Source organism: Nannobrachium achirus, assembly GCF_963921795.1.
Source record: "Nannobrachium achirus genome assembly, chromosome: 18".
Lineage (NCBI taxonomy): Eukaryota > Metazoa > Chordata > Actinopteri > Myctophiformes > Myctophidae > Nannobrachium > Nannobrachium achirus.
This window is the reverse complement of record NC_137825.1, coordinates 42,866,428-42,884,752: the sequence shown is the minus strand read 5'-3', so window position 1 is coordinate 42,884,752 and position 18,325 is coordinate 42,866,428. Positions and strand designations below refer to the sequence as shown.

The 18,325-nt window shown below is 42.1% G+C and overlaps 2 protein-coding genes across 2 annotated transcripts in view; one reads left to right on the top strand and one right to left on the bottom strand.

Moving 5' to 3' along the window:
* Window positions 1–18,325, bottom strand: part of rab26 (RAB26, member RAS oncogene family) — a gene marked incomplete at both ends in the record, with an annotated part of 94,197 nt that overhangs the window by 41,389 nt on the left and 34,483 nt on the right. Inside the window, one exon of the mRNA XM_080747443.1 lies at window positions 1,854–1,895. Within this exon, the coding sequence (XP_080603569.1) occupies window positions 1,854–1,895 (42 nt within the window). The remainder of the gene's footprint in view (window positions 1–1,853; window positions 1,896–18,325) is intronic.
* LOC308303804 (hydroxycarboxylic acid receptor 3-like) lies at window positions 7,046–7,984 on the top strand (the record flags this gene model as incomplete). Its single annotated transcript, XM_080748305.1, has 1 exon — window positions 7,046–7,984. One exon carries the CDS (start codon window positions 7,046–7,048, stop codon window positions 7,982–7,984), a length of 939 nt encoding a protein of 312 aa, XP_080604431.1.

Sequence of the window (18,325 nt, the reverse complement as noted above, 5' to 3'; positions counted from 1 at the left end):
ACAGAAGCTAACAGTCTCCACTTCCCTGCAGTGTGCATAAGAATGGGTAGAGTTGTTGAAGAGAACCCCATGGGGAAATGGCTCTACATTTGACCCATCCTATTAGGAACCGTGTAGAGCCCCAGGGGGCGCACAGGGAGCAATTAGGGGTGCAGGGGTTCGGTGCCTTGCTCCGGGACAGCAGCTCTAGTCACTGCTGCCTCTGCATTGCGGAAAACTGAAACTTTTTGGCAGGCCTGGTGCCAGGATGAAGTGACTGGGGGGGGAGAGCGGTTAAAATGGTGTTTTAACAATAGGTTATCGTCTTACTATGCCTACTGCATTCCATTCTTGTCATGTGGTGTCAGTGGTAATAATAAGATATAGGAGAACTTGGGGCAGATTCCCAGGTCACCATCTGCAATTGGTCTGGTGGTAACTTTCATGAAATTCATTGATTTAACCTCTGAAAGGCTAAATAACAACATAAGACTATGTTTTTTTTTTTTTTATCCAATAATACATTTATTTCACAGAAGCGCTGAAGGCAGTATTAAACCTTAGCACTCAAATGCACTTCAAGACCCAAAATAATACAATTCATGAACTAGTCTAACCGCTGAGAGATGACTGCTAAAAAAATAAATAATAATAATAATAATAGCCTGCGGCATCTCCCCCGCCTCCTTCTCTGTCTCTCTCTCTCTCTCTCTCTCTCTCTCTACCTCTCGTTTGACCGAAAACTTCACTTTCCTGTCATTTCCATTCTGTGGATTCCTACAATGTAAAAAAACAGAACTGGTGCTGAAAGTTCAGCGAGCAAGGCTGAACCCGAAGTGATGTGTTTCTATCTCTCCTTCGCTTCATTCAGTACCCAGGACAGCACCTCGCGGCCCTATGCAAATAGCCTAAAGGTATCTGTCCATGGTTCTGAAATAACAGAGCTATGTTTCCAAACCATGTATGAATGCTGTTACATAGGGAAGAGACTAGGGATGGGACAATATGAAAATGTCATATCACGATTATTGTGACAAAAGAAATCTCGATTTACGATATTATTGCGATGATAAAAAATCCATTATCCTGGTGCGGAACAAAAAATAGCCGATCTACAAGCTCATAATGCGTCGCAATGCGACGCGTTATGAGCTTGTAGATCGGCTATTTTTTGGCAAAAACATTTCATAGAGAGTGAAAAGAAGACTGTATCAAGTATGTATATTATTACCTTTTACCAATTATAGGGGGTTTAAGTGGTACTGGATATGCAGCTCGGCAAATAAAAGGTGAATTGATCCCAGTGCATGACTGAGGACGATATCACGATAAATTAAATCTCCACGATACGATTATCATTTTTATCACAATAAACGATAATATCGCTTATCGTCCCATCCCTAGGAGAGACACTGGTAGCTTCAAATATTTCATGGGGGAAAACGTCAAGGAAGGTGTTTCATAACTGTCATCTTTATAACTTGTATCTCTAGCAACTCCTCATGCCCCTCTGCTCTGGGTAACGTGTGTGGATTTTGGCAGAGTTTCACTGGGCAGCTGCAAAACGTTTGCTAGATTCCCCATGAGGAAGAAGTAAAAGGAAAAAAAGCAAGGATATATAAATAAATAAACAAGGCATATAAATAAAGTTTAGCTTTCTCTACCTGTCGAACGTTACCAGTGAGACCTCAGAGTTTCTAATATAATATTCTACCTTTGTTGTACTATAATGTTCAAGAAAGAACTGTCTGCATTACTCAGGCATAATTGTTACCTAGAAGGGGTCCAGGCAATTGCTCTCACTTTTACAAAGGAATCAAGACTGAAAGAATAATGAACAGCGGAGAAAAAGGGAGTCAGACTTTTGTTCTTACCTGCAGTTTCACTTTCAGTGTGTCAATGCTCAGCACTTTATTCTGAAAAACAAAAAGACACAATTTAGTTTTATTTTTTCTTTCAGTCAATTCCCAAAGACAGCTGATCACCACTGAAAAACCTTTCAAATGTATGATGAGATCACTAGTGTTGCCCGATCCCGATCACGTGATCGGATCGGCCGCCGATATGGCCGTTTTTATAAGATCGGAGATCGGGAAAAAAATATCGGGGAAAAAATATATATATATATATTTTTTTTATTTATTTTTTTCAAAAAAATATTTTCTGGGAGTACTGAAAGTTACAGGTAAGGTGAATGCGATATGAAATGTAAGCTTACCATAATCACAGTAATCCTTAATCATTTTCAATCATATTCAAGGGCTTTTGGAGAAATGAGACAGACAGCACTGCAGGGGGAAGGTGATTGTGTCAGACTCTGTGTCCAGCTGGCAGCTGATGCCAATAAGTAGTAATTGGCCCCTTGTTAATGGATCAAAGGAAGGCAATTATGTCTCTCTGTACTGTCAACTACAGTAGCTGCTACAGATGCATACTTTTCAAGCAGACTGGTTAATTGGTTCTTAACTTATTTTGTTTCAACTTTAAAAATGGCCAATGTTTTACCAGTTTTTATATAGTTTGTTGATTATTTTTGATGTTGTAATGGTCTATTTTATTAAATTTTTTGAGATATTAAACAGGTTTTAAAAGTCCTTAAATCGTGACTTCACTGCCAAATTTCAAAGGCCACACCAAAGGTCCGCTGCACAATGATTGAGAAACACTGCACTAGTAGGCCTATATCACTATACACTACTCATAAGCTTTGTTTTTAATTTGTTGATTCAGTGCTGCACTAAGTGATAGAATGAATAGATTTTTTTTTTCTTAATGCCTTGCCAAAAGATCGGATCGGGAAAGATCGGGATCGAATCGGAAGCAATAATATTTGATCGGTATCGGATCGGGAGCAAAAAAACCCTGATCGGGGCATCCCTAGATCAAACACAAGCATTTTGAACAATACAAAGGCACTGAAAGCCTAATTTAAGATAATGCTTTTGTATAGCTGGCAGGTGTACAGTACTTGCAGACAATACTTGTCAACGTCATTGTTCTCTCCATCAGTGAGAGCAGTTGAACAGTGAGGAAGCTATACAGCAATTTAGAGATAATGAAAGATCTAAGGATGGGACGATATGAAAAATTCATAACACGATTATTGTGACAAAATAAATTGCGATTTACGATATTATCGCCATAATCAGAAACCATTATCCTGGTGCAGAACATTTGCCAAAAAATGTCAGATCTACAAGCTCACAGCACGTCGCGTTGTGAGCTTGTATATCAGCTATTTTTTGGCAAATACATTTGATAGAGAGAGAAAAAGACTGTATCAAGTACGATTATTATCCAGCAAGTACCGTTTACCAGTTATAGAGGGTTTAAGTGCTAACGTCGGCAAATAAAAGGTGAATTGATCCCCGTGCATGACGGAGGAGGATATCACAATAAATTAAATCTCCACGATACGATTAGTGTGAGTGTTTTTTATCACGATAAACGATAATATCGCTTATCGTCCCATCCCTAGTAAGATCATCTGCTCTTTGTGATTATGGTTGATGTAGCTATTAAGTGGGTACTGGGTAGACAGGCCGTCTGGGAAACGGAGGTCCCCCAGTTCATGCCCCGGTCAACCTGTTGAAGTGTATCTGAGCGCTGTACTATTGGCACTCACTCCTAATAGTTGGGTTGATATGGCTAAATACAGGACACATTTTCATGTATGTTCAAACATACAGTGACGAAAAATATCCCAAAAGGAGTGTGGACCAAATTATTATAAGGTATGCTGTGGGTGAAGATGGAGATGGCTATCTCTACTGTGACAAGGCTATATTTACTCTTCACTTATCTCTCTACTTTGTCACAGTAAGCAGTACAATCTATGACCCTGAGGCTAATATACGGACGCACGCACGTGCACGCTCGCACGCTCGCACGCACGCACGCACACACACACGCACGCACACACACACACACACACACACACACACACACACACACACACACACACACACACACACACACACACACACACACACACACACACACACACACACACACACACATCCTTGTTTCAAGTAGTTGCATCACCGACAACACCGTGAATGCTGAAGCTCTTTAGGCATATTACGTTTGTGTCACTAAATTACAGTTTTTTTTAGGGTCATTGAGCATGCAGTAGCGATTGTCTGACAGACTGGAACACCTTTTCACAGGCACTGAACCATCAGCAATACCTGCTTGTTTTTGAGTGATGATGCCTGCACAGTGCACACTGTGGGAAAAGTATTGAACAAAATGGCATGTTTTTTTGTTTGTTTCCATAATCTTGTGTTTTATGTCTTGCTGCAAATCAAATTTCGCAGTTGTTGGAAGTTGATTCAAGTACCAACTCTGGTAATTGCAAAGGCCCTGTCCTTGATGGAAAACGGAAAATCTGTGAACAAATCTTTCTCTGAAAACTATGTCAGACTACAAGTACAAAGTGAAAAGTGCAATTACAGCTCTTAAATTGAGCCAACTGTTGAGATAGCTGGGCAGACCAAACAAACGGGGGGGGGGGGGTAATTGGTAACTGTTCTATCTTGAGAAAAAGTAGGCCTTAATGGTTGGCTGAGAGGCCAGAAGAGACAACAAACAATGAATAGAACAAAAGAAGAGGTTCATTCTAATCCAATCACTGGGGTAGAGAAAAAGGCGAAATTCAAGTGGAGGTTGATTTTACCGCTCCAGCGAAGAAATTGAAGTCGTGATTGCTTTTCAACAGCACAAGAAGGAAAAGGCCTTTGTGTTGTGTTTGCGTCTCTAGACTAACAAACGCAACATGGCAACAGGCACACTGCATACGTGTTAACATTCAGAATCTTGCTGTGCAGGCTGCTACACCCAGGAACTATGATAAAGTACCCTGAGTTTCCTTCACAGTGAAACAAATAAAGCCCCTGCATGGTACACTTGGTTATTATTATGCTGGTACAGGTATATGCAATGTATTTGTATTCACAGCTATACTATACAAGTGCTCTGTTGTTGCCCTTATCTGTAATGTCTGCCTTTATTCATGGTCAAGCACAGTAAACCTTTTCAAAAACTATGACAGACACAAATACATTTTATGATTAAATGTGTGTGCAATTAAATCTGCCCCTATTTGACCTCCCAGCCACTTGGATCCGCTAACTAATTCAATATAATTATTCCATGGCCCTTTGGTATTAACTCTGCAAGCCCAGAGTAGATACAGTAATAGATTGTTCTCACCCCTGTCCGTCCGTGTCATTCTGTGAGCAGCACACTGAATCATGTGTTACTTTTCTCTTTTATTTGTTTAGGGGTAAGATTGTTAAATAGCAGTAAAGAACAACAAGGGTACTTAAAATGGAACCTGTTACAACTCAACTAATTGAAGGTTAGGTCCAGCTGCTATTCAGCCAGCTCTTCATTGACAATGGAGCTAATCGACTTAAGGCTTGCAGGTAACCCATTCCACATGTACTTATCCCACAACTGCTGTGAACAAGAGAGGAACAAGCGCTGCTTAATTTTATAGCCTGCATACCTTAACCACATGAACCCAGGGGTGAGCATTCAGGGAAAATAACACATCTACAAGCCAAGCTACAGCATAAGCGTGTAGATCTGCTATTTTCGGCAAAGAGATTTAAGGCCCTATTTTCGTCCATGTCTTACCCCTTATCCCTAAACGTCTTTGCATTTTTTTTTTTTTACTATTTTGAAACGTTTTAAAATAGTTAAAATAGCTGATCTACAAGTTCACAACATGTCGATGAGATCGGCTATTTGAAGTACTAAAAGCTCGGCCTAGTCGGCAACCTGGCCAACTCGGGAACGATGTAAATAGGGAATGAAAGCCCCGCCCTTTAATGCAAACCTCATTATACCTGTTGTCATAGGACACGTTTTGACCATCTGTTTGCCTGTGTCCATTTATGCCCATATATGGAGATATCTGTCTATCTGCGTCCATTTTATGTTCATATATGGAGATCCCTGTATCTGCCTGACGGGCGGTAAATGCCTGACGGCGGCTGTAAATAGGGAATGATTGCCCCACCCTTTAATGCAAACCCCATTATACCTGTTGTCATACGACTTGTTTTGACCATCTGTTTGCCTGTATCCATTTATGCCCATATATGGAGATATCTGTCTGTCTGCGTCCATGTTATGCCCATATATGGAGATCTCTGTATCTGTCTGTCTGTGTCCCTTTTATGCCCATATATGGAGATCTCTGCCCTTCGGGCGGCCAATCGTCTAGTCGGGTTCCTCACAAGCCGGGGTGGCTTTGTCCGAGGCTTAAAAGACGTTTTAAATAAATACTTTATGAAATGTCTATGGATGAAATGAATGAGGAAAACGCTTCCGGCTCTTGAGTGAGGACGGGCGGGGCTTAAACTGCGATGCCCTATAAAGGATCGAGGGGGGAATAGTATAGACCCCTGGTGGACTCTGACCATTGAGGAATATAGGCTTTAAGTGGACAACAATTCTACTACTATCAGCAACCTTCTAATGTATTGTATGAAATGGTATGAACCATAACCAACACGTTTAATAATGTTAACAGCGTCTGCTGGTTAAACTTTGAGACGTTAATTCACATTGATAATGATCATCCACCTATTGTCCATCCATGTGTAAATGAGTGACCGCATTCCATCACTGTCAACCATGTGCTGTGGATTTTTCTTTTATATATTAATCATACCTTCTAATGCTGGGGTTCTCAAACCTTTTATATCACAACTCCATATTATTAGGGACGTTTTGGGGCAAAATGAGGAGTCAAGTAGCCGAACTCTTCACTTTGGTGGCGACAACCTCACTTTTCTTCTTCTTCTTTTTTTTGCGCAACCACAACAGGACCTTTCCGTGACGCCACTTTGGATCGCGACCCATAGTTGAGAACCGCTGTTCTAATGAAATGCATCATCACAGGACTTGCAAATATAATCCTCCGTAACACAAACCCATTACGCTGAGCAAATTCCACCGCTTATAAGCACACAGTGGGAGTTCATGAGGTTATTTAGTGGACCTGCATGCTGCGTCCAACAAACCAGGACGTACAGTTACACAGTATGTGAAAATGGACTGCCTGAATGGAACTTTGCTCAGCCAACTGCTACCTCCAGTACTGATCAGTGAGACTCTTCTGGGTGTCCTCGGTAATGGTCTGGCTCTGTGGTTCTTCTGCTTCCACCTCAAGCCCTGGAAGAGCAGTTCTGTCCTCCTGTTCAACCTGGCACTGGCTGACTTCCTGCTCATCGTGGCGCTGCCTTTCCGTGCAAGCTACTACCTCTATGGGATGAACTGGACGTTTGGAGACACTTTCTGCAAGATCAATCTCTTCATGTTGGCGATGAACCGCACAGGAAGCATCGTGTTCTTAATGGCTGTTGCTGTGGACAGGTACGTGCGCGTAGTGCACCCCCACCATCCCGTCAACTCTTTAAGTCTCTACAAAGCCACGTGCTGTGCGGCTGCACTGTGGCTGGTCACCATCTCAACTACGGCTCATCCCTTGGCTATGACGAGAAACAATACAACTCACTGCGAGAGCTTCATGGTTAAGGCCGAGTCCAGTTTCTCTCTCAAATGGCACAGGTCTGTGTTTGTGCTTTCCTTCTGGCTGCCGCTGGCCGTGATCCTCTACTGCTCCGTCCAGATCGTTGTTCATCTGACTAGGAGACAGCTGGCTCAAGATGCCAAGATCAGAAAGGCTCTGGTGTTCGTCACAGTGGTGGTGGTCATCTTCACTATCTGCTACTTGCCAAGTGACGTTACACAGCTGCTGATCTGGACCAATGTGTCCGAAGGCTGCGACGGCCTGCAGGATCTGACCGTGGCGTTTTACATCACCATCGCGCTGACCTATCTCAACAGCATGTTGAACCCCATCATCTACTACCTCTCCAGTCCTTCGTTCGAGAGGATCTACAAGAGAACTGTTAAAAGACGTCAAGCCCCTGCAGAAGCAGGGGACAAAACCCGAGAGACAGGCTCAGAGTCCATCAGCCAAATATGAAGCCTGAGTTTGTAATGTTTCTGTGTGTGTGTGTGTGTGTGTGTGTGTGTGTGTGTGTGTGCGTGCGTGCGTGCGTGCGTGCGTGCGTGCGTGCGTGCGTGCGTGCGTGCGTGCGTGCGTGCGTGCGTGCGTGCGCGTGTGTGTGTGTGTGTGCGTGCGTGTGCATGCATGTGTGTTTATCCTTGGGAGAATCAATCAGAATCAATCTTTGCTGTCACATCACATTACAAGTAAGGTGGGTGAAATTCTTAATTGTGCAGGTTCATCAATGCAATTAAAAGAGAATAGAGAACTAATTCAACATCAAGTAGAGCTCACCATGAGTGTGGAATAACAATAGCTATGTGTATTAGATATCTTAGGTAAGAGAGAGGGGGGTAGACGAGGACAGCAGTAAGGTAGTTCATGACAATCATAAAACCGAAGAATGTATTGTGCTCATTATTTTCACTGTTATTGATATCTTTTTTGAAATTTTCTGGAAAGTCTTTGAAATTTTAATACACCAATGCATTAAAAAGAAATGTACTATCCGTAATTTTTAGTATTCTTTATGTCTTTCTTTATATATTTTTTAAAGCAACTGTACTCCAATACTTGCTTTGTAATTGAACTCAAGTACAACATTTACAGAGCAAATTGTAGTTGAGTAATATTTGACCCAGAGTATCTATAGTTCTATACTACCAGTAAGACTCCCTAATCGGGAGATAGCGACCGTAGGTGGCTTATCTCCACAAATAGGGCAAAAATTTGTTTTTCCAAAATCTTCCTGATCCATGTTGATGACATGAGTGTAGACATGCTGTGTAGTGATATTCGTGATTTTAGGGCAAAAACTGTAGGAGCAGTGTCCAAAAATGTGTTTTAAAAATCGGCCTGAAGGTGGCACTAGAATAGGGCCATGTGAGAAATGAGGGGTAGGGTGTCCGCGTTGCCTTGGCGGACGAATAGGTACCGGCCCCGGCTCTCCCGGACGCTCCTAGCCCGAGTTACGGCATTTTATGTGCGCTGCAGTGGCAGGGGGTCCTCCACTGGGGGCGCCACCACTTTTGCATCCGTTCTGGAGCACCAGGAGTCGGTGGTCCCCGGGAATTCCCCGTGAGCAGCCCCGTTGGGGTGGTCATTTGGTCATTTTTGCACATTTGGTCATTTTTTACATCTGGGGGTCCCTCCGGGGGTCCTTGGAGGTTGTAGTTTGGCAGGCAAGGAGTGTGTGTGTAAAATCTGGCATGGATCGGGTCAACGGGTGCGGAGATAAAAGCAGGGAAAAAGTGTGACGTGTGACGTGTGAGCACATTTGGTCATTTTTTACATCTGGGGGTCCCCCAGGGACCTGGGGGTCCCTGGGGCTCCGGGGGTCCTTGGAGGTTGTAGTTTGGCAGTCAAGGAGTGTGTGTGCAAAATTTGGCATGGATGGGGGCAACGGTTGTGGAGATATGAGCAGGGCAAAAGTGTGACGGACTCACTGACTCACTGACTCACTGACTCACAGACAGCCGGTGGAGGTTTTGGTAGTAAATGCGACCTACGGTCGCAATCAGTAAGTCCTGGGTTTGACTACTTTGTCGACCAGTGGCCATGACACACTGAATTCTGTCTGTGAGGGATGTGACGAATCATCAAGTTAAAAATTGAAAATTGAGTAGAATTCACATGGAATGACAGGATGAATTTAAATATCGAGTGTACAGTATTTGTCATTTTCCAATATGGATTTTGGCACATAACCCTTCAGCTGCAGTTTGGAGATAAGAACGATGAACGATGTCCTGTGCACCTGAAAGTCTGTGCAGAAGAAGCTGATGAAATGTCACTTTCAGTGTGCTGTGTGAACACGCACGCAAGGGGCACACTCGCTCACACAAACGCACACAACCACAGCCACTCACACACACACAGTCGCACACGCGCACGCACACGCGCACGCACGCACACGCACACGCACACACACACACACACACACACACAATCAAATGGGCCAGATGAATACACTACTAGACAACGACTAGCATACAAAGTTGTCCCTGTAGCACCCACCCACTCTTCAGAAATATACTATACCACACTATGAAAAGGGCACACACACACACACACACACACACACACACACACAAACACTCATCCTTGAGTTATCGACAAATAGTCATTAATATTCAACTGCAGTCATAGGAATCCGACAGCGCCTAACAATTTGTCAATCACAAGCCAGCCATAGAGAGCAGGCCTCTATATCAATATTTATGAACACTGACGACACTCACAAACTCCTCAAAATATCTGGTCAAACTTTACTTTAGATATGGTTAATATGAATAATATCTATCCATCTCTGTGCTTTAACAGACACATTTCAGTCACAGTGGCCAGAATTAGCAATATTCAAAAGGTTTTATTTAGAACCGATAGGGGTCTCACTCTCAATAAACTGGATGCTGGAGTAGACAAAAGAACAAACACCATTATGAAGTTTGATATTTACTCTGTAATAAAAACATAAGTGATGTGATTTTTATTTTATTTTATTACTGATAATATAAAAGATGATTACAGTAATTATGACAAAAACGATGGGTCTTAGGTGAAATTAGTGTAAGAAATAAACAAAGAGCACTATGAGAGCAAACAAAGCAATCAAGTTGACAAGCAAAGATACATAGCACACCCTTTCCTCCTGCCTCCTTTAATTCATTTAGAACGGGTACACATTATAGTGTATAATTATTTTATGTTTTAACTATTGAAAAATAGCAGATCTACAAGCTCACAGCGCGGCACCGAGTGCCGCGCTGTGAGCTTGTATATCTGCTATTTTTTTTTTATAGTTAAAGCATTCACTAATTTTAGGCCTAAATGGGTTAATTCATGTCTTAATTGGCTAATTTTTGGGGGGCGGGGGTAGCCATTAAACCCCCCCATATCCCATAACCCACACACTGCACATCATTTTGGAGCTCATATCTTTGAACGGGTAAGGGCTAGTGTAAATAATTAACCGCATCTAACAGTGTGTAAGGCTAGCCTAGTACAGTGGTTCTCAAAGTGGGGTCTGGGGACCCCCATGGGTCCTTGAGGCGGTTCCACGGGGCCCCCAACAAGGGGATCAAAATCTGTTTCACTACATTAACCTTATTTATACCTCGTACATTCAAAAATAGGCGATCTACAAGTCAAGCTTGTAGATCTGTTATGTTTGAAAACAAAACAACACAAGAAAGCAAATCTTCTGGCACAAAATCTTTTGAAATGATGGTCTGTGGCCAATTTGGGGGTCCTTGACATGAAACCTTTTTAGAACCACTGGGGTTGAACAGTCTGCAGTCCAGACAAGAGACGTTTGACACTGTTTGCCGTTTGGTGGCTTGATTTAATTAACATGCCATTCTGATGATAACAGCCACACAGTAAACAGTCTCATATCGCTGTGTCTTGCTGCCCAGCATACTGTACATAAGTCACACACGCACAGGTACAGGTATTATCAAGACATATTTGGACAAAACCACTTTAACTAACCAGTAAGACTCCCTAATCGGGAGTGACCGTCACGTCACGTCACGTCACATACACAAACTTTAGAAGGCAGTAGTAGCCAATCAGGAGGGAATATGGGAAATGGGCCACATCCATGTTGATGACATGACTTTAGAGATACTGTGTACCGCTTTGCGTGATTTTAGGCCAAAATATGTAGGAGCAGCGTCCAAAAAATGTGTTTTGCAAAAATCGGCCTGATGGTGCCGCTGAGAAATGAGGGGCGGAGGTTGTGATTTGCTATTCAAGGAGTGTGTGTGCAAAGTTTGGCATTGATAGGGCCAACGGTGGCAGCATTAAGATAACTCATTAATCAAAGCTTTCCGTAGTATAACATGCAGAGATTACAAATGATAAGATAAAGATACAGGTACATTTTCTGACACACACACACACACACACACACACACACACACACACACACACACACACACACACACACACACACACACACACACACACACACACACACACACACACACACACACACACACACACACACACACAGGTGTTGCGTGAGGCAGACATGGCAGCCTGAAGGAAATGGAAGTGTTGCTGCTGATAAAAGACCATATGCAAGGCACTATGCAAAGTCAGCAAGGTAGTGCACATGGTCAAGGCACCATACAAAACCACACAAGGTTATACAATAAGAAAAAGGTGTAAATTAAAGTACAACTAATTAGCATCTAGGCTCGTTTTCCTACTTATATTGAACCAAAATGACTGTCCATGAGGTCTATTAGGCAGAAATGCCCCTGTCATCCAGTTTCCCCAGCAAGACCCAGCAGCCCTCATGGCATAGAGTGGAGCCCATAAGCCTAAGCCAATCACTTCTACACTATCTGTTGTGGTTAAAAGTGTGTTTTTTTCTTCTTCTTTTTTTTCACGAACGTGTTACTAGTTGTCATTACAAACACATCCATGCCTTGGTTGTCCCACACGAGCCGTCATAGTCTCATAAATCATGTTTTAGGGTGAGCATTCGGCACAACTGCCAATCAAAGTGACTGTACTGACCAATCACAGCGTGTCTTTTTGGGGACTTGGCAAAACACATAACAGCAGAGTGGCATCTTGTGTGGGACAACGTTGGCATGGCTGCATGTGTAATGACAACTAATAACGATAGGCTTATGGGCTCCACTGGATGCTATGAGGGCTGCTGGGTTCTACTGGGTAAATTGGACGACAGGGGCATTTCTGCCCCCATGGACAGTCATTTGGGATCAATATCAGTAGTAAAATGAGCCTAGATGTTATTTCGTCTGCATGGAGTCCTTTAAGTGCGATATGCTCTGGGACACATTGTTCTGTTGTGTTGTTATCTGGGTGTGAAATGTGTTTTGTTGTGTTGTGTTGTGTTGTGTTGTGTTGTGTTGTGTTGTGTTTTGCTGTGCAAAAGTGCTCCCATTACTGTGGAAAGACTGCAGAATCGGTCTGCAGGTACTCGCCTGATTCGCCTCATCCCCTAGCACTCATTTCTTCGCATCTTCCGTTCTAACCTGTCATTTAGATGGATTTAAACAAAACAAAAATAGATCTACCACATCACAACGCATTGCATCAAAACATATTGTAGACCTCCTATTTCTTCTTGTTTAAGTTCTGAACATTCTTGATAACGTTTCCCCTCTTACTCCAAACTCGCACTCACTGTGCTGTGAAGTGTCTCATTCTATTCCATTCGGATCTCGGCATGTTAGGTTATGGCTGCTGTTGAGCGCACAAAGACCCTGAATCTGGTAATAAGTCCAGCTTATCCTGGATTTGTCATCCTCTGAGAATCTTTCTCTTCTTGTCTCTGCAAGCTCCTTTTTTCTTTACCCCTCTCTTAGCCATTTCCCCCTCAAACCCATGTTAGTCTCTCTGCTCTCTTTTTCTTTCCTAAGCCTACTATTCCCTCTGTGATCTGTGTTGACCTTTATGATATCTGTGTGATGTTGTGAGTCTGTCAATTCTCTGTAGATTTCTGCTCTCCACATGTCAAACATTCTCTTCTCTTAAAACTCCCAACGTGCTCTCCCTCTCCAATTACTCCTTTCACTCTCCATCTATTCATATAAACTTTGAGAGAGAGAGAGAGAGAGAAAGAGAGAGAGAGAGAAAGAGAGAGAGAGAGAGAGAGAGAGAGAGAAAATAGAGTTCTAACTGGCCTACACAAAACATTTAATAGACATCGATTCGAAACATCTTTCTCTCTCTCTAGTTCCTCAGAGCTTTAGGTTTGTATGTGCACAGTAAGAATGCTCCATCTCTCTCCATCTCTCTCTCTCATTCCTTGCTCTACTACCCTCCCCAACCCTCAGCAGAACAGAGACAGTCTGACAGTTCCAGTTAAAGACTGCTCTTCACCTCTGTATACTCTCACTCCATCTGATGAGACTGAGAATACTCAAATATTTCCCAATCCCATTGAACTCAACCATAACCTCTCCCTTTACACCAGTCCTCAGTGAAAATAGCTCACGTACTACAGAGGAACCCTACTCCCATAAATCAAATGTTAGCTTACTAGAGTACATTTCCCCTTAAACCTAACCCTCACCTCTACTCCTTATGCCGGCTTCCTGTAGAAATCAATGTTAGCAAACCCTCAAGTACGGTAAGTCAAACACTGGCTTGCCAGTAGAATAATTAAAAATCTGTTTATCTCACTGCCACCAGCTTGTAGGTTGTAGGAGTAGTGTACAAGAAGTTGTAAAAGGACAAAACACAATTATAATGCAATGTTTCAATTATGCTCTTAAAGTATTTTTCCAATTGCTGTAGACCAATAATTACAAAAACGTTACCCCATTACAGTTTTTCACGATTGTTAACACACGTTTTTCAATACAATAACGGGGCGGCTTTCTCAAAACTGCACACACAAAACTGAAAACCTCACACACAAAATGCTAAACCTGACACTCCCTTCCCAAGATGACTCTTTGCCATCAAATCACTTTGTTCACAAAATGGAACTTGTGTTTTCATTTGGTACACACAGCCATATTTTCAAATGACAACACACACCATTCATTGAGTACACCCAACTAAGCATTTGATGCACACTACCAAGCATTTACAGCACACTGAAGTGCAACATTGAAAACACAATCATCGAAAAGGAACACACCATAAGAATGACAATGACACAGGAGAATGAGCTATTTCTCCTTTTGTAAAATGACTCAGTGTAGGCCTAACTTTTTCATAGTCAAACATAAAACAGCACACAAATACTGTATGCAGCCAAAATAGGTTTTATTTCGGTTAGGGATGGTCCGATCAGGTTTTTTGGAACCGATCACCGAGCACCGATCACAAAAGTTTGATCACCCGATACCAATCAATCACCGATCCGATCAAGTTATTATTTATATATTATTTATATTTTCTAAATGTTAATGTTTTAACTTTAATTAATTAATTCACTCATGGATTCATTTATATATTTGCCTTATAGTTATTTACCAGCATTACTATGTATTTATTATCATAGCAGTAACTAATTATTCCTTCAGCACTGTGGAAATCAATACCCCAAAATGGCCTCAAGTGGGCATACTGAACGGCTGGTTGATCGGATGCACCGATCGGATCGGATCGGTGAATTTACCTTTTGATCTAAACCACCGATTATCGCCGATCACGCGTTGATCGGCCCGATCCGATCCATTGCCGATTGATCGGTAACATCTCTAATTTCGGTACATGACTTAGGCATCATGCCTCCGGTTCCTGTCTGGCAAGAGGGCCTCACCTATATCTAGGGATGGGACGATAATCGATATTATCGTTTATCGTGATAAAAAACATTCACAATAATTAATCGTATCGTGGAGATTTAAATGTATCGTGAAATTTTCCCCTTTCATGCACTGGGATCAATTCACCTTTTATTTGCTGAGCTGCATATCTGGTACCACTTACAGTAAACCATCTTAAACGACTTGAAAATAAATTACTTGATACAGTCTCTTTACTATGTAAATTAGATACCAAAATAGACGATCTACAAGCTCAAACTGTGTGTGTGTGTAGTGTTTAGACAACAACAAGGTGCTTGTGTAATTGACATCAGATCTGAATGTGTAGAGATTTGAACATTTGTGTGTTGTACTGTAGGTTGATGCTTAGAGATTTTACATGAGATGTGTGTGCAACAACTGGAAAAAGAAGGAAAATCAGAGTCTAATGCAGATAAGGGATTGTGAAGTTGTGCCAAATCGGGTCGAGCAATAGGTACATGAAGTGAAGGTTATGCAAATTGTGCAGAATTTTAGATTTGTGTGTGTTAACAATCGTGAAAAACTGTAAACAGGCCCAAGCAGTATTCTGTTTTTAATAACGTTAGAATGAGGCCACTCTTCACAGTAAAGGGCTCAATATTGCAAGAGAAGAGAAGAGAAGAGAAGAGAAGAGAAGAGAAGAGAAGAGAAGAGAAGAGAAAGTCACTTACTGATGGTTGAGGTTTAAGTAAGCCCCTCTTTAGAAGGCTATAATGAAAACCAGCTGTGTTGGATCTCAGGATTTGGAGTTGAGAACCACAGTATTTTGGTTCTTCAAGTAACCTTTGAAGTAGCTCAGATATCTCCCTACTTTTTAGAGTAGTAATCTGCTCAACATTTCTAACCTTGCCCAGATAGTCTACTGGAGATTTCATTCACCCAGAAACTGGTGTTTACTATGAACTATGAAGACGCCCGCTCTACCTCCTGCACCACTTCCGCCATGTACCGGTATGATGACTCCATCGCAGTCACTCCACTCCACTTAGACAGGCCATGACGACTACAGGGCATGACATGAACTGCAGGTCCAGTGAAGATTTGATGGCAAAGACCTTCATTGATGTCTAAAGGTATGCAAGCAAGGGTTAACTTATGACGTCAGGCGAGAAGGTGGAGAATCAATAAATAGACTAAGATCACATTTCTAAATTGGTGACAAGTAATAACAGCTATTTCCTGGTTTTGACCTATAATTATTACATTATTTATGCAAATGAGGAAAGGTTTCATAATTTACTTATAGCAAAAGTTATAGCATCACAAATATGGCCTTGTACTCTTGAATCACCTTTCTGAGTTAACTGCAGCAAAGTGAATGTTTTTGGTGATTACTTACTTGCTCATTATGCAAATTTCGCAAATTTCACCAACATATAATATTTATTATTTTAGTAACCAAGCTTAATCTAATCTGCTAAGCCTACAGATGACATTTGAATAATAAAAGTTTAGAGTAAACAACATTTCTGGGTTTAACATAGGCCCTAGAGGGGCTTCCTGTAGAAAAATAGCATCAACTCAAAAACACCCTGAAAATCATAATAACCCCTATCTCTGAGGTTATTGTATGGTACTTCTACAATATATCCCCATGGTTTTACACTTGCAGCTTAATAAGACAGACTGCCAGAGAGAAGAAATGAGAAAGAAATGTTAATACCACCATCTAATAAATCATTTATAGTTTACAGCATACATGGGCAACTGGCATCCCTGGGGCCACATGCGGCCCCCACCTTCACTTAATGTGGCCCACAAATTAAATACAAATGTTACTTTTCAGGATTCCAATAAAAAAATAGCTAAAAATAATTCAGCATTCCAATTAAAAAATAGCAAACGCGTCACAGTGCAACGCGTTTTGATTTTGTAGCTCGGCTATTTTTGCAATTATTTGACTGTATATGCATTATGTGTGAAAATATAATGGCCATCTCCATCATCAAAGTTGCCCACGCCTGGTTTACAGTCTTCCTACAGTGAACAAATGGTACTGTATATGGAATGCATTTACAGCATTCAGTTACAGCTCCTTTGCTCCGATACCTTGGCAGAACTATTAATATTGCAGAGTTTTGTTTAGGCTTTTGGTGTTTTTGAAGATGCTGACAGTTTGATGAAGGCTCAGTGTGTGTTCATGTATGTGTGCGTGCACGCTCGCGCTGGTGCGTGCATGTGTGCATGTGGTACTGAAGCTGCTTTTGTTTGCAGGTGCGAGCTGGCTGCTGACTCAGCACTGTGGGTGTGTGTGTGTGTGTGTGTGTGTGTGTGTGTGTGTGTGTGTGTGTGTGTGTGTGTGTGTGTGTGTGTGTGTGTGTGTGTGTGTGTGTGTGTGTGTGTGTGTGTGTGTGTGTGTTTCTCTCGTTAGTCTCCCTCCATGTCTCTTTCCCCATTGGCTTTTCTCCCCTTCCATCTCTCTCCTGCCATTCCTTTGTCTTTCTTTCTCTCATTCTTTATCCATGTCCTTCCTTCTCCAGAGTTACAGCTGGAACTAACAAATAGTACTGCACAGGCAATTAGGAGGATGCACACCAAAAAATTTCACATTATTTACACTGCACAGTTCTTGCATGCACACACACACACACACACACACACACACACACACACACACACACACACACACACACACACACACACACACACACACACACACACACACACACACACACACACAGAGAGAAAGGAGGGTCAGATCCTTAAATGTGCGCAATAGGTTGCAGCAGATGTTCTACAAGTCTCTATTTGGCAGTGTGCTCTTCTTTGGGGTAACATCAACACAAGGGATGCCAACAAACTGAAAATACTGGAGAGGAAAGCGTGTTCTGTTGAACTGGACAATGTGGAGGTGGTTTGCGGAAGGGAGGAGTATAATGAAGCTGAACCCTTTCCTGAGAAACCCTCCCATATGATGAATGAGGTAGCAAAGATGAGGAGCACATTCAGCCACAGACTAATTCCTCCTTGGCGTTCCTCCAAGCGTTTTGTGCCAGTAGCCATCAGGCTTCGCAAACAAGCTTGACCCCCA